This window comes from Alternaria incomplexa (assembly GCF_024043165.1).
Source record: "Alternaria incomplexa strain BMP 0042 chromosome Unknown scaffold_20, whole genome shotgun sequence".
Taxonomy (NCBI): Eukaryota; Fungi; Ascomycota; class Dothideomycetes; order Pleosporales; family Pleosporaceae; genus Alternaria; species Alternaria incomplexa.
Window position 1 is genome coordinate 219,655 of NW_026249869.1, and position 14,174 is coordinate 233,828.

The following is a 14,174-nucleotide window of genomic DNA, read 5'->3' on the forward strand; positions in this document are numbered from 1 at the left end:
GGCATAGCGGATTCTCTTTCTTCTTCATGCGGAGCAGGGCGCCAAAATGGGATGGATGGTGATGGACGGAACGGAGTATAATTGTTGTCAGTCACGGTAGCAGAGGAAAGGATGCAGGTACGATGGGAGCGTACCGGTCCCGTAAAGAAAGGAAAGGAAGGGGGCACCACGATTTCGAAGGTTGTTACACGTTGGACGGTCTGGGCTTACATGGTGTGGACATATCACTATCATTGTAGTTGTACATTTCTCTTTTTCATCTTGACGAAACGACACTTGGCTTGTGATTATTAGAAAGAGAAAGCAAGCCGAGTAATGACGGAGGAAGAGTGTGAGATCTGGATTCTCACGATTGTTTAGCGATGCGAGGAGCGAGAGGCGGGTTTCATATCAAACCGCCGTCTTCTGTAATACATGACTGTTTCGAGAAATCTCTCTCTACCTTCATGATGTCGTTGTTGATGTTGAGTACTTCATGATTGATATGTCACAGGCCGTCAAAGTATGAATTTAAGAATGGATAAATGAGAAGCCGCCACAAACATCTATCACGCTCTTCCGAAGGACGAACACCACCAAGTACTAAATGTATGTTTTGCGCTATCATTCTCCACGTATGTACATGCCGTTTCAAATCGAGAGAAATACACATTGATTAGAGATACACTTGAGTATTTTACTTAGTTGAATTATTGCATCTGGATTTGTAAAGAACAACACAAAATCTCGTATTGCCAAACACATCGTGATGTATAATTTGCAATAGAAACGACCCACTAGATACGAGCACTATGTCGACGAAGCAAGCAAAGTGTATACCAATGTCATGTCATGTCATTCAAGGATATGATCCCAATACCTATACTATTGCCCACACACCCTATCCCGACATCAACCAAACGCCCAAACGCACACGCTTCCCAAACTCCGCTCTACCAGAACCACCCTGATATCCCAAAAACAATGAGAAAGAAGAATACTGTACAAAACCGCCACCCAAGAACCCTCACACTCAAAGCGTAGGCGCCCTCTTCAACCCACGACAATACCTCACATACAACGCATCAATAAAATGGCTATGCCTAATCCCCGGGGGCCTCGCCAGCTTAAACGTCTCAATCGCATCTTCAACACTATACCCCAACCTCTCAATCAGATAGCTCACAAGAAAGAAGCCCGTGCGATTGAACCCATAATGGCAATGTACGCCAATCAACCCCGGCCTTCCTTCCGCGCGGATCTTATCGACGAGGTCGAAGAAGTCGTTGACTTCGGCTGCTTGGGGCGGTTGCTTGGATACGGTGGGGAATTTGTGGTAGGGGATTCCGCCTTCTTCTAGGCCTTTGGGGTCGTACACGGGGTTGTCGTGGGAGATGTCGATTACGGCGCATAGTTTGCCCTTCCACTGCCTGGTCAGGACCTTGGGCGTGTGTTCCTCATCGACTTCTCTTAGTGTCTTCATAGCGCGGAAGACGCCGGCGATGGGTGCGGAGACGGGGGGCACGGCTTTCCATTTCGCGAGGTTTTTGACGTCCCATTTACCTTCCGTGGACAAGTAGGAGAGCTGCCATGCCAGGGAGAGGCGCGGGTCGATGTAGTCGATGAAGAAGGTGTTGATCAGGCCGGCGATTATGCGCGAGGTGGAGGGCGCAAAGAGGAGTGAGTGTGCGGCTGGTTTGGGCATTATGGCCGTTTTGACGACGAGGCGGCGAGGGTGCGGGGAGGGCATATGGGTGGTGGGGCTCATGGGGGTTATGGTGGCGGAGAGAAGGGGGCCGTCGGTGGTGATTACGCTGCCTTCTGTTGTGTTCTCAGAAGTGGAAGAGACGCTGACGTCCGTGGTGGATATAGCGGCTGATTCAATGGTCTTGGTGTCGTCTTCTAGTTTTGGTAGGTCCTTGACATCGATACCGGAATCTTGGTGCTCTGTACGTCCCGAGATTTCGTTGTCAGGGAGGACTGCGGAAGGTACGAAGGGGGCTGCTGCAATGGGGAGGCTCGCCATATCGCTCGGTGGTTGGATGGCGCTGACATCCCTTCCTAGAAACTCGACAATCTGCTTGACATTCGACGCAGGAGTGACTGTGTCCGTCTCACCGGCGGCGAGGAATACCGGTATGTTCAGTCCTTTCCAGACCTCCTTTCCTGGGAGGCCTCCTACCGGCTCGCCACTGGAGTAGTCGGGACACATTCCGCGGGCCATCCTCAACCACACGGCACTTCGGCTCTGCTTGTTGAAGCGCAATTGTAGCTTCTTCGTTTCGTCGTCAGAATCCACTCCTGCCATGCGTAGGACGCTCTTGCTGCCGACGCCTCCTCTTCTATCCCAACGCCTAATCAGATCGAAAAGAGCAGCAGGCATCAATGTGACAGAGCGTAGCTTCTTGACTTCTTCTTCAGTAGGAGGTTCAGCTTTGGGGCAGATGGCAATCAAGCCGCTGACATGCTGCGAAAGGAGATGTGCATGTGGTGAAGTTGGGGAAGCCAGGAGCGCAGCAAGTGAGCATCCCATGCTGTGGCCAACAAGAACAATAGGCTGTCCGTCGTTGACTCCACGATGTGCTTCGATGACGACGGCGAGAAGCTGCACCAACGCTTCCGTAGTGTAGGCGCCCCATGTCTTTGGCTCAAAGCTTGACACACCGCATCCAGGGAGGTCAACGGCCAGACAAGGGGCAAGATTGGAAAGACTGATAAGGATGGGACTGAATTGAGCGATAGAGCCCCCGAGGCCATGGATAAACACCAGTAGTGGAACGGGACATGGATCCTTAGGAAGTTTGTCCTCTTGGTGATGTGGGCGGTAAAAGGTCCGGAGCCTGGGATAGACGAATCCAGTTGACGGGACAGTGTAGGAGCGAACGGTGGAGTACTTCTTCAACAGGCCTGGGTCTGTACCAGCGGCTTCATCTGCGGAGGATTAGTAAAACAAGGCTAGATGATCGCCAGCTAGGCCACGTGATGAATGACATCCACGTGTATCGCTAGGCAGAACACTCACCAGCCGCGGTATCAGATACATGTTGGGTGTTGATGGCGGTTCCCTTGTTTCCCTTACTCCTATACCAGAGTACAGACCCGAACCCACACAAGGCTGTCAGTTGGAGCATGCCCACAAAAGTCAGAGTCAACCGGTCTCCGCTAACTACGAATGGGTTGAGAAGCCGGAGCAGACGGAGGGCGGATTGCTTTATACTGTGCCCATACCAGAGATTAAGGTCTGAAGCGGTCTGTGTCACTGGGTCGCTGGGTGAGGCAGCGAGGGGAGCCTGTGGAAGACGCAACGTGCCATTGCGGAACAAGCCAGGTCGCGAATGAGGCTCCATGTCCCTTTTCGTGCTGGAATGCTGAAAGTATATGCGACGGGGCGTTCGGGTTGCCGGCGTGCGGGACGGTAACGAGCACTGGGCGGCAGCCAATGGAATCAGATGGTGCCTCTCGTGCCCGGATCGCTGGAGAGAAAGAGCCGGTGCTGAGAGCGTCTCTTATTGGAAACCTTGCGCACGTTTGGCAACGGCGAATGCGCGGCTACGAAGGATATTCCTTAATCTGGGATCTGAAGGCGCGATCGATATCTGACGAGGATATCATCCTGACACAGCGATATGGAGAGATAAAGCGGCAGCGAGCGGTTTTGCTTTGTGCGATAGTGTCTTGCAACCCCCAACTCGGCAGGGAATGGCGTGGGAGTGTTTGCGATATGGAAATTGCTTAGTAGAGAGGTTTGTGATGGGCGCATGGGCGGTATGACGTTGGGTTGGGCTGCTGCCAGGCTTCGGAAGCGGCGTTTTCACGTCCATCGTGGGAACTTGGCAGGGATGCTGGAGCCTTTTTCCAACGGCCTTCCCCTGACCATCATCACTGCGAACTCTATGGAGAACCATACTTAGTCCTCCCATCTCCCCGTCTTGTTGAGACCTGCTGCCCATTTGCGCGTGCTTTTCTTGTGATCCGGATCTTCCGGTGCGACGCCAGCCCGATACACCAGCGACGTGTGCTCTTCGTCGTCAGTTCCCCCAGCCCAAGGCAGAATGCAGTACTGTACATGTACTGGGAACGACCCGGTACTCGGGTCAGATCGACTTACCTGGCCGTCGCGGTACGACATGACAGATGAATACAGTACATAGCCGACATGCAGCCTTGCGTGCTGCGACGACCATGCAAAGCGCCAGGCTCGCAGGATGCATGCGAGAGGCTCCCACCATTCCCAGCGCGACCTGGCGTCTTTCCAGAAACACCCCGCGAGCGACTTCGCCGTTGCAGGCGCCGCATGTGGTCAAGCCGAAGCCGCGCCGGTAGTTGCGCCGACACACACCGGATTTGGCCGCGACCAAAGTAAATTCCCCAGACCAAACCACACCACACGGCGCTAGATGGCCTCGAATCGTCATAATCGGCTTTCAATCAGGCCCGTCGCATTGGTCAATGGCAGCGTGTGTCAAACTCACGCGTCTACCATGTTCTCATCCGACGGACCCCTCCATCGTTCCGAACGTTGGCTCCAGCGCAACGTGACGAAGGCTGTCGATGCCCCACACAGTTGTCGTTGCGAGCATTCGGATTGCTCCTTCGTCACTAGGGCAGCCGACGAATGTGTAGATCCCTGCTACGGGAGTACCTGGGTATACACGGTAACTGCTAGTTATCTCCGTATCTCTCACGACTTCGTCCATTGACTCAACTTTACCTTTGCCTCTCTGACTCCTTTCTGAGCTACCTGTGCCTCCCTATCTACTCTTCAATTGCACTGACTTCTCTTATCAATCACCACACTACAAGCAGCCCGCCATGGACCCGCGCAACCTCCAGAAGCAGCGTGAACCTGAGGAGCCACGCTTCCTCAGCTTTCCACATCTTCCCGATGACGCGAAGCTCGAGGATGGCAAGCCAGCGCTCAACAAATACTCATCTACCCTCACAACCGGTCACAACTTCCCCGGAGCCCAGGTTCGCTACCCGGTGCCACGACGATAGAAGCATTCCAGTCACTAATGACTCTCGTCGCATAGGCAATGCTGTACGCAGCTGGTGTACCATCACGGGAAGCAATGAAGACGCAGCCCCACGTGGGGATTGCGAGCGTCTGGTGGGAGGGCAACCCTTGCAAGTCGGTATACTCTTTGGATTCGTTGTCATGATACTGACGATAATGCAGCATGCACTGTGAGTGACCCATGCGAACGCCGCGATATACGCCAATATAGTCTCGACGTAGTATACTGATGATGGGTAGTGCTGGATCTCGGAAAGGAAATCAAGAAGCACGTCTTGAACGACAACATGCTGGCATGGCAGTACAACACGATCGGTGTATCTGATGGAATCACAATGGGTGGAGAGGGTATGCACACCACTATTGGCAGTCTACACATTCTAACATCTTCAGGAATGCGCTTCTCCCTCCAGACCCGCGAAGTCATAGCCGACAGCATCGAAACCGTAACATGCGCCCAGCACCACGACGCCTGCATAGCCATCCCCGGATGCGACAAGAACATGCCCGGAGTCATCATGGCTTTCGCGCGACACAACCGCCCCTCGCTCATGGTCTACGGCGGCTCGATAATGCCAGGATACTCGGAGACGCTTAAGAAGCCTATCAACATCTCGACCTGCTACGAAAGCCACGGCGCGTACATATACAAGAACCTGAAGAGTGCCTCAGAGGGCAAGTTCTCGCCAGATGAGATCATGGAGGATATCGAGAGGAATGCTTGCCCAGGAGCTGGTGCTTGCGGAGGAATGTACACAGCCAACACAATGAGTACCTCGATCGAGGCAATGGGACTGACTCTCCCCAACTCTTCCACAACGCCTGCAACTTCGCCCGCCAAGATGCGCGAATGCGCCAAAGCTGCCGCTGCGATACGAGTCTGCATGGAGAAGAACATCACACCGCGAAAGCTCCTCACAAAAGCTTCTTTCGAGAACGCCCTCGTCATGATGATGGTACTAGGCGGATCCACAAACGCCGTGCTACATCTCCTCGCCATGGCAGGCACAGCAGGCGTCCCCCTGACACTCGACGACTTCCAGCGCGTCTCCAACAAGATCCCCTTCCTCGCCGACCTCGCGCCATCAGGAAAGTACATGGCCGCCGACCTCTTCGACATCGGCGGCATGCCCTCCGTTATGAAACTGCTCGTAGCAGCCAACCTACTCGACGGCAGCATCCCTACCGTGACAGGTAAAACTCTAGCCGAAAACATCGAATCCTACCCGTCCCTCCCCCAAGACCAAGTCCTCATCCGGCCCCTGTCCAACCCCATCAAACCCACCGGCCACATCGAGATCCTACGCGGTAACCTCGCGCCTTCGGGCGCCGTCGCAAAGATCACGGGTAAAGAAGGCCTCATCTTCACCGGCAAAGCGATAGTCTTCAACAAAGAGCACGAGCTCGACCGCGCCCTCAACCTAGGCCAAATCCCCCACGGCGAAAACGTCGTCGTAGTCGTCCGCTACGAAGGCCCCAAAGGCGGTCCTGGCATGCCTGAACAACTCAAAGCCTCGGCTGCCATCATGGGTGCTAAACTTACCAACGTGGCTCTCATCACTGATGGTCGCTACTCGGGTGCTTCTCATGGGTTCATCGTTGGCCATATCTGTCCTGAGGCTGCGGTTGGTGGGCCTATCGCGGTCGTGCAGAATGGCGATATGATCACGATTGATGCGGAGAAGAATCGTATCGATATGGATGTGCCACAGGAGGAGATTGATAGGCGGTTGAGGGAGTGGGTGGCGCCTAGTATGCCCGTCACGAGGGGTGTGCTAGCGAAGTATGCGAGGTTGGTGGGGGATGCGAGTCACGGGGCTATGACGGATCTGTTTTGAGGGGAGCATCAGGAGTATGCGGAGGAGTCTGGGTACAGAGTACTGCATATTGCAAAAAATGACATTGGATTGGCATGTGCACGACAAGTTAACAGACCATATGCAATGTATGTTCTTGGACATGACATGGTCAAGGGCGCATGAACTTCAACGAGAAAGCGAGATCCTAGCAATGGCGGAATCACAGCACCAGGAACAATTTGCACGGATGTCGAAGTAGAGGGTATCATGTTGCTTTTGAGGCCCAAGCCCAGTGTCATTGGAAGTCCTAGGCTAAAAGCAGGCCCGACTCAATCATGTCTTTCAACGCCATAAGCCGTAAACCGTGGTAGATCCGTAATGCCGCCCGCAATCAAATGCTAGACAGCTCTTTTACACATATTCCGCGTAGAAGGTGGTAATCTACTCGTCATCCTCCTCCTCCTCAGCCTCGAGAGTGGTTTGCGCAATACGGTCCAAGTCACGCTGGCCGGACTGTGTGATGCGGCGGCCACCCTTGTCCTCGTCCTGCTCGAGCACACCGATCTTCTCGAGAGCCTGCATGACCTTACGGTCGACGGAGCCGGAGGCGTCGACGTGGTGGGAGGGGCGCGAACCGCGGTTCTTGGTGGAGCCGTGGACCTTGCGGAGGCGGCCGACACCGACGGTCTTGCGCTGTGTGATTCGTCAGCATTCCGTCCCTTTATGTGTTCGTTGCGGTGGGCATTCTGCATACCATGTAGACGTGGCGGGCGACAGCGGCGGCGCGGACGTAGAACCAGTCAATGTCCTGGGGAGGAAGCTCGTTGGAGTCTGCGCATGTTAGCCGAAGTTTCTCGCATGAGTGGGGAGATATGATTCTTACGGCTTGTCTTGACAGTGTCAACCCAGCCTGTAGATAAGTGGTCAGCGAACTGAGGTTATCCCCCATTTACGGGATTCAGGCTTCATCCTTCACCCGCTGGATAGAGACGAACCTGGACTGCATTGTCGTTAGCATTTAACATCGTGTGGTTTTGCGCATAGCGCAAAGGTCAAACTTACATGGGAAGCTTTCCCTGACGCTTCAAGAAGGCGGCATAGGCGGCCACGAACTTGTGGGACTCGATGTCCTTGACGGAAACTCCGGGCATGATGACGGTGTTGGTTTGGAATTGGGAGGTGGAGAGAGGCGGTTCCGTGGGCTTGTCGTTGAATGCTGCGGCGTTCGAAGATATTGCGAGAGCCAAATTCAGCGACCCACGGTGGCTCGCTTAGGAAAAATGGTCGGGCCGGCGCTAGTGGGGCGCTAGGTGGGGGGCGCGAACCATCACTCTTTCCAAGCCTGCAGCCTGCGAACATCGACACGCGAACATCGTCATTGCTCTATTGTGTAGTTGAATATTCGTTACAGGTGCTTCTTTGGCGCAGCTTGAAACCCGTCGGTGTCGCCGATTTCGAAACTGGGTGCGCCCAGAACTCAGACTATTGATACTGTAATACGGTCTCATCCGATGCTGGCACCGACTAGTCAATTGTTTGACCAGCAAAATGTTCGCAGGTCGATGGTGTTCTGGTACATTTACTTGATACATTGACTTTCTCGTTCTGCAGATGAAGCTATGTAAGGTATATCAGAAGATGCCGAAACCTGGAGCCAGCGCCGAGATGAGAGATACATCTTAGACAGGAGGAAACATGCTGGTGTGCTTGAGCAAATTGTCTCACTATCGTTGTCGGAATCATTGTACGACTTCAAGAGCACTTGCAAATTGTCTGAAAGAATCTTGACTTCATATTTATGTTGTGTTATTAATACTGATTTTACTTGAGTATTACCCCCATACAATCCGTCTACCACTTGCTGATATCAACAACGGTAACAGTAACTGAGTTGTTGCTAGCAGGAGGCAGCTCTCCACCACCCATAATCAACAACTTAGACTGGTCCTTGAGAACGCGAAGATGCCTAGTGTAAGAGGTTGCTTCGGGAGTAGCAACCTTGACCCAAGGGCCCTCTCCAAGACCCTTGTTAATGAACACCTCAGAGTTGCTGTGTGCGCTGGCAATGATGGTTCCGTTCTTGCCGCCAGCAGAGCTCCAGACAACGTATGGAGAACCAGTGGGGATGGTACCATCAGTCGACTTAAGGCTGATACCGGTGGCCTCGCCGAACTTCTCGGGGTCGGATACGATCTTGTAGTAGACGGGGAACTGGTATGAGGTGGTGATGGCAGGTCCGCCGCCGTACTCGTAGGTCATGATGTACTTTCCGTTGGGGAGCTTGGCGACTGTGGGCATACCAGGACGGTCGGTGTAGGTGGGGTAGGTGACGTCGTCAATGACTGCGCCCCAGGTCTTGAGGTCGGTGGTGGTCTGGTGAACCATCTTCTGGCCGTAGGTGGCGTTCTCGCGCTGGTCGGAGTAGTAGCAGATGAGAGTCTTCTTGTTCATCATCAGGAAAGGCTCCCAGACGGGAGTAAGGCCGTTGTTGGGACGAGCCTCTCCACCCTTAGCGATGGAGGAGACAAACTCCCAGGTCTTGCCGCTGTCCTTGGAGGCGTAGAGAACAATGTCGGTGGTCGAGAGATCGGTGGGGATAGAGGATCCAGAGATGAGGACGGTGCCGGCCTTGTAGCCACCAATCGCCTCAGGAAGTACGTAGAGGAATGGCTGGTAGCGCAGACCGAGGCCGTTCTTTGTGTCTTGCACACGCGAGAACTCCTTCCACGACTTTCCGCCGTCGGTTGACTTGAAGATGGGGAAGTAGACCTTTGGTGGCTCGGGCGAGTAGTTCTCCCAGGTTGCGAGGAGCGAACCGTCAGCGAGCTGGGCACTGCGCGCATAAAGGACACCGGGGTCGGTCCAGTTGGCGTCCCTGGGTGGTGAGAAGATCACATTGCGCGAAAAGGTAGGCTGCTCTGCCTTCTTAGGGTGCGCAGAAACGCTCGTAGCGACGCTGATGAGCGACAGGAAGAGGGTAGAGAGACGCATCTTGAAGGCTTGAGAGATGTGCAAGATGAAGCCAAAATCGCAACCGGCATCAACAAAGTATATAAACAAATGCCAATGCAACTCTACCGGCCAGTCAACCGGGATCTACCATACTACCATGTGATCGATACTCTGTTCCCGGTCGGTGGTGCGAGGTAGTTCTCGGAGTCTGCCCGTTTAACGTCATGTCGCCCTGCCACACATGGCAAGCATCCTTGCTCTCCGCAAAAAACACGTCGTTCAATGGCGGGAATCTGGAGACCGCTGTCCGGAGTAATTGTGGGGAACAAGGATCTTCGTGTCTTGCGGGGAAAGCGGTAGTTTATACACCGAGCAAGCCTTAGCCAACTTGGCTAATGCCTAGTCATCGAATGTGCCGAGGCGCGGAGGAAGAACTCTGAACAGATTGGTCCGGAAGAATGATGAGAGCATGTGACGAGAGTCTCTCCGGAGCATCATGGCCAAGATCTTGGAGATCGGAGGTATGCCGCAGTTGTGTTGTGGTGGTGTATGTATATGTCGGGAGTTGGGGGCTGGAAGTGGGAGATGGGTGTGGCATGACGCACGGCATTGGCAGCGGGAAGGCGCGTCCACGGGTGCCATGGAACGCGACAGCTCGCTACCTCGAGCCACGAAGTCTATCTCAACATCATCGATGCGGACTGCGCATTCCATTCAGCGATCATGCGATGCGCATCTCGTCTGGTACACGAATGGACAGGTTTGTTGAGTTCCGGCGGCGTGTCAGAGCGTGACGCGTAGGAGGTCTGCCCAGAAACATGACACCGGCGACGCGTCTGGTGGCGAGAAGCAGGTACTACAATGTATCGAGGCTGCGCAATCGTACGTCCACGCTTTCAGCGGGTAAGGCAGAGTTAAGAAGGCATATCGAGATGAGGCAACCCACGCATGTGATGCTGGCTGCGTTCGGCTGATGAAGTTCGCCAATCAGCGGGCCGGCACGACAGCCTCGTTGATCGCTGTGCAGCAGTGGTGGCAGTGCAGGAACGACCGCAGCAGTCCTCTCCGGTTCGTCGAAACTACAGCTGACTGCAGCCTGGACCGGTCAAAACCAGCAAGATGTCGCCCCTCTCTGCGTCCCTCAGGCGGTTGTTCCTGCATCGCGGCGTGAACACTATGCGAACATGGTAAGTCTCTATGGCCCTCAGGCTTCGGGCAGGGCAACCCTTTGTCATCGCAAGGCTAAAGTGGGCATCTGACGGTTTTGGTGGCTGACCTTCGCATCGCGATAGGCTTCTTCAATCGCTTCTCCTGTGCCTTTGCGCTTCAATCAACAACACCCGATGAGCAATGATCCAAAGACGTCTGATGTGGGGCGCGAAACGCCTCTTCCACAATACGAAAAGACGCAATCGGTGCCGTTCACTCTGAATCTTCAGGAAGATACACGCAATCCTGGTCAATTCCAGCTCGTCTTCAACCTGGGCCCGAAACAACAATCGTCGATCGGTGTGCCTCTGAGTTGTGCACCTAATGTTGCCGCGTCTACGACTCTACGAGATGGCTTGAAGTCTAGTGTCGAGAGCTCAGTTCCTCAAAAGACGAGTCCGCCAAGCACTCCTCTCCACGACAGGCAAGGCTGGGCCGATCTAGACAATGTACCTACCGAATTTCTTAAAAGGGTCGTGCCAGACTGGAATGTGTCGTTTTCTCGTAGCGACTCAACAGCCTCTACTCAATCCAAACGACTTACGGACATCAAAGCTAGAATCAAGAAGAAAGGAAAGGGCTACGTCGTGCGCTTGCTGAAAGGGTCGACAGACTCGAACGAGATTGCAGAAATAGATCTGGGCCAGCATATCGCTGCGAATCAGACATTTGAGACTCCAGAGCTCGACTCAGCGACTCTGCCTGCGGAGTTGTATTCGCCACCTACGACTATTGCATCAATCTCCGATAGTCTTCTGGATCGCAATGATATCTTCGAGATCGGTACTTCCAACACATCAGGCGTTCAACGACCACCACCGTCTGCGGTTCCACAAAGGAGTCATCTGCCGCATCATAGTCTAGCCAGGACTTCGATCGCGGAGGACGGGTTCAGTGATGCCGAGACTCTGATACCAGACATTCGCTCGATACACGACCGTATGGATGAGGATCAGACTGATGTAGAACCGTCATCTCATGCCCCATCGCTGTTTCCCACCCGCTCGGCTTCGGTCTCAAGTATCGTCAAAACGCCAACACGCGGCCTGTCAGTCGTTGGACCTGTAAGGAAGCGTGTCGAGAAGAAGACACGTCCTCGGGTGAAGAGTCGTGCGACGAACCTGGATCTCAAGCGATCAGATGCTCACAAATCCGTCAAGCGTCGCGTAGTATCGACAAATCATGCATTCGATAGTCAAGTTGTAGAAAATCTCGTGAACTCGACTACTTTGCGCCAACGCATCCGTCCGGTATCTCGAAAGTCGAGTGGAATTGATCTAGCGACCGATGAGTATGCCACTTGGTCGCAACCGATGCGGCCTGCGAGCGCAGTCAAGCCACGACATCTACGACACGTATCAGCAGACGACCTAAATGTCCCTGCCAGACCCAAACATGGTTTACGGTTGGACACCGACCTACCTCAGACCAAGTCAGCTCATGTATCGCCAGTGACGCGCCGCAAGAGATCACCTAGAATACGGAAGCACACATCATCCTCTTCTTCGTCAATAGATACCGAGGACGCCAATGCACTGCTATCACCCCAGTCGGCAGGAGTGGGTGGCGCAGATGAGCTCCGTGAAGCGCTGAGAAGAGCGTTAGATCATATCGATTCGAAAAACGACAATCTTGTCGAGGATTTCGAAAGGCCTGCAGTGCCCACCATCGTTGAGCCGCCGATCGACGATCATGTTGGCGAGATACCGCTGCCTCCGGAAGCAGAAATACGGATTGCCTCTCCTCATGGTCGAAACACAACATTCAGGTACTGGGGTCTTGCATTGAGTGCGTTGTCAGACAAAGCCTATGAAGGTTTTCGATTGCTTCGTGATACATTCGGTACTGAACCACCCGTGCCGCAGGGGCATGTGCGGGTGCGATGGACTTGCGTCAGTAGTTCAGCATACTCTTTCTCTGGACCATGCTAACAAGATGTAGTCATGCGGTGAGCCATTGTATGACGACTTCATCGAACAGCGACCCAATGCTGCCCGCCTTCTTGAAGCTTATCTCAATCGCCCAAGAGCTCATACACCAAATAGCCCTACCAGCCAAAGCAGCACCGCGTCATCGATGGCCTCCATCTTTGACTCGTCGAGCAGAGCGTCCACATTGACCACGCCGTCGTCGACATACGGCGGGCCTAACTCTTGGACTAGAGCCAGCGACCCTTCCAAGTATAGCCCGTCGCGTACCGTCGCCAGCAACCCCTTCAGTGTCCGTATGCCGTCCTTCGTCCAAGAATCCTGGCTCCTGACCTGTGCGAACGAAGGCCGCCTGACACCAAAGATCGTCCATCTCGATGTCAACGAAGGGCGCGTGAGAAGCGACAAAGATCTAGCGCTCGCGCTGCGAGAGCACTATGACCAGCTCAATCGGCGGTGGTTCAACTGGGCTCGTCTTCGCGGGCTAACGACCATCGAGTTTGTTCAATTCGAAGTCCATCGCAATCGCTTCGCTGATATTCGAGCGACGCCGTCTATGCCGCCCAAGTCCGCTGCTTCTTCAGCTTCGACCAGCGAGCCAGAGAAGTCTGCAGCGCCGTCTCAGCATCCGTACACCTTCGAGCCCAACGACCTCCTGCCGCCTGTTGGTAGCACGTATCTCCTCCATTTATTCAAACACCCACAGGACTATGAGGGCGAGCTGATTACGTATCTTCGCAGTCCAAAGCGGAGGCAGCGGTTGGAGTTCGGTATGGGCTGGGGCGTTCATCTCGTGGAGGGGTTCCTTGCGCAGCGCGTGTGGGCAGTGACGATGGGTGTTTGCGGCTTGGGTAGTGCGGTGTTCGCGATCCTGTGGACGGTCAGGAAGGGCGACGTACAGGGTGCCTTTGGGGTTGCGCAGTGGGTGTTGGGTATTGCTGTTTTGCTGGTTGGCGGTCTGCAGGCGTGGTTGGAGTAGCCGCTTACGTATACTTTTCAATCAACGCGTGCCATACCACAACAAGCTTTACAGGATACAAAGAGGACACAACCAGCGCAACAACAAGGTACAAAGGGCCGTAGGGTCTACATTGACGTCGTGGGTTGTAGATACTCAACCCCTATCGCTGTTGTATTCCTAAAACGAGAAAGTTACCCAGACCTTGACCAAAAAGAGAGCCAATGTAGACATGAACAGGAACGTCTACAGAGGCAAAAAGAAATGATAGCTTCTCAAGGGATCGAACCTTGATCTACACAAGTGGGGCGCGTCACGATGGCATTCCAAGC

General features: G+C 54.0%; 5 protein-coding genes across 5 annotated transcripts; 2 read left to right on the forward strand and 3 right to left on the reverse strand.

The window, feature by feature from the left end:
* Positions 1-1,012: 1,012 nt before the first annotated feature.
* J4E90_010242 (uncharacterized protein) lies at positions 1,013-3,326 on the reverse strand (the record flags this gene model as incomplete). Its single annotated transcript, XM_051439756.1, has 2 exons — positions 1,013-2,910; positions 3,002-3,326. The coding sequence occupies 2 exons, from the start codon at positions 3,324-3,326 to the stop codon at positions 1,013-1,015; spliced, it is 2,223 nt and encodes a 740-aa protein (XP_051286410.1).
* A 1,465-nt stretch (positions 3,327-4,791) lies between these two features.
* J4E90_010243 (uncharacterized protein) lies at positions 4,792-6,834 on the forward strand (the record flags this gene model as incomplete). The annotated part of the gene is made up of 5 exons (XM_051439757.1): positions 4,792-4,950; positions 5,013-5,110; positions 5,159-5,166; positions 5,237-5,344; positions 5,390-6,834. The coding sequence occupies 5 exons, from the start codon at positions 4,792-4,794 to the stop codon at positions 6,832-6,834; spliced, it is 1,818 nt and encodes a 605-aa protein (XP_051286411.1).
* Positions 6,835-7,236: 402 nt separating this feature from the next.
* On the reverse strand, positions 7,237-7,946 carry RPS19 (40S ribosomal protein S19; the record flags this gene model as incomplete). Its single annotated transcript, XM_051439758.1, has 5 exons — positions 7,237-7,488; positions 7,550-7,626; positions 7,679-7,727; positions 7,772-7,790; positions 7,858-7,946. 5 exons carry the CDS (start codon positions 7,944-7,946, stop codon positions 7,237-7,239), a joined length of 486 nt encoding a protein of 161 aa, XP_051286412.1.
* Positions 7,947-8,646: 700 nt separating this feature from the next.
* On the reverse strand, positions 8,647-9,786 carry J4E90_010245 (uncharacterized protein; the record flags this gene model as incomplete). Its single annotated transcript, XM_051439759.1, has 1 exon — positions 8,647-9,786. One exon carries the CDS (start codon positions 9,784-9,786, stop codon positions 8,647-8,649), a length of 1,140 nt encoding a protein of 379 aa, XP_051286413.1.
* A 1,304-nt stretch (positions 9,787-11,090) lies between these two features.
* On the forward strand, positions 11,091-13,863 carry J4E90_010246 (uncharacterized protein; the record flags this gene model as incomplete). The annotated part of the gene is made up of 2 exons (XM_051439760.1): positions 11,091-12,398; positions 12,898-13,863. The coding sequence occupies 2 exons, from the start codon at positions 11,091-11,093 to the stop codon at positions 13,861-13,863; spliced, it is 2,274 nt and encodes a 757-aa protein (XP_051286414.1).
* Between the last annotated feature and the right edge of the window lie 311 nt (positions 13,864-14,174).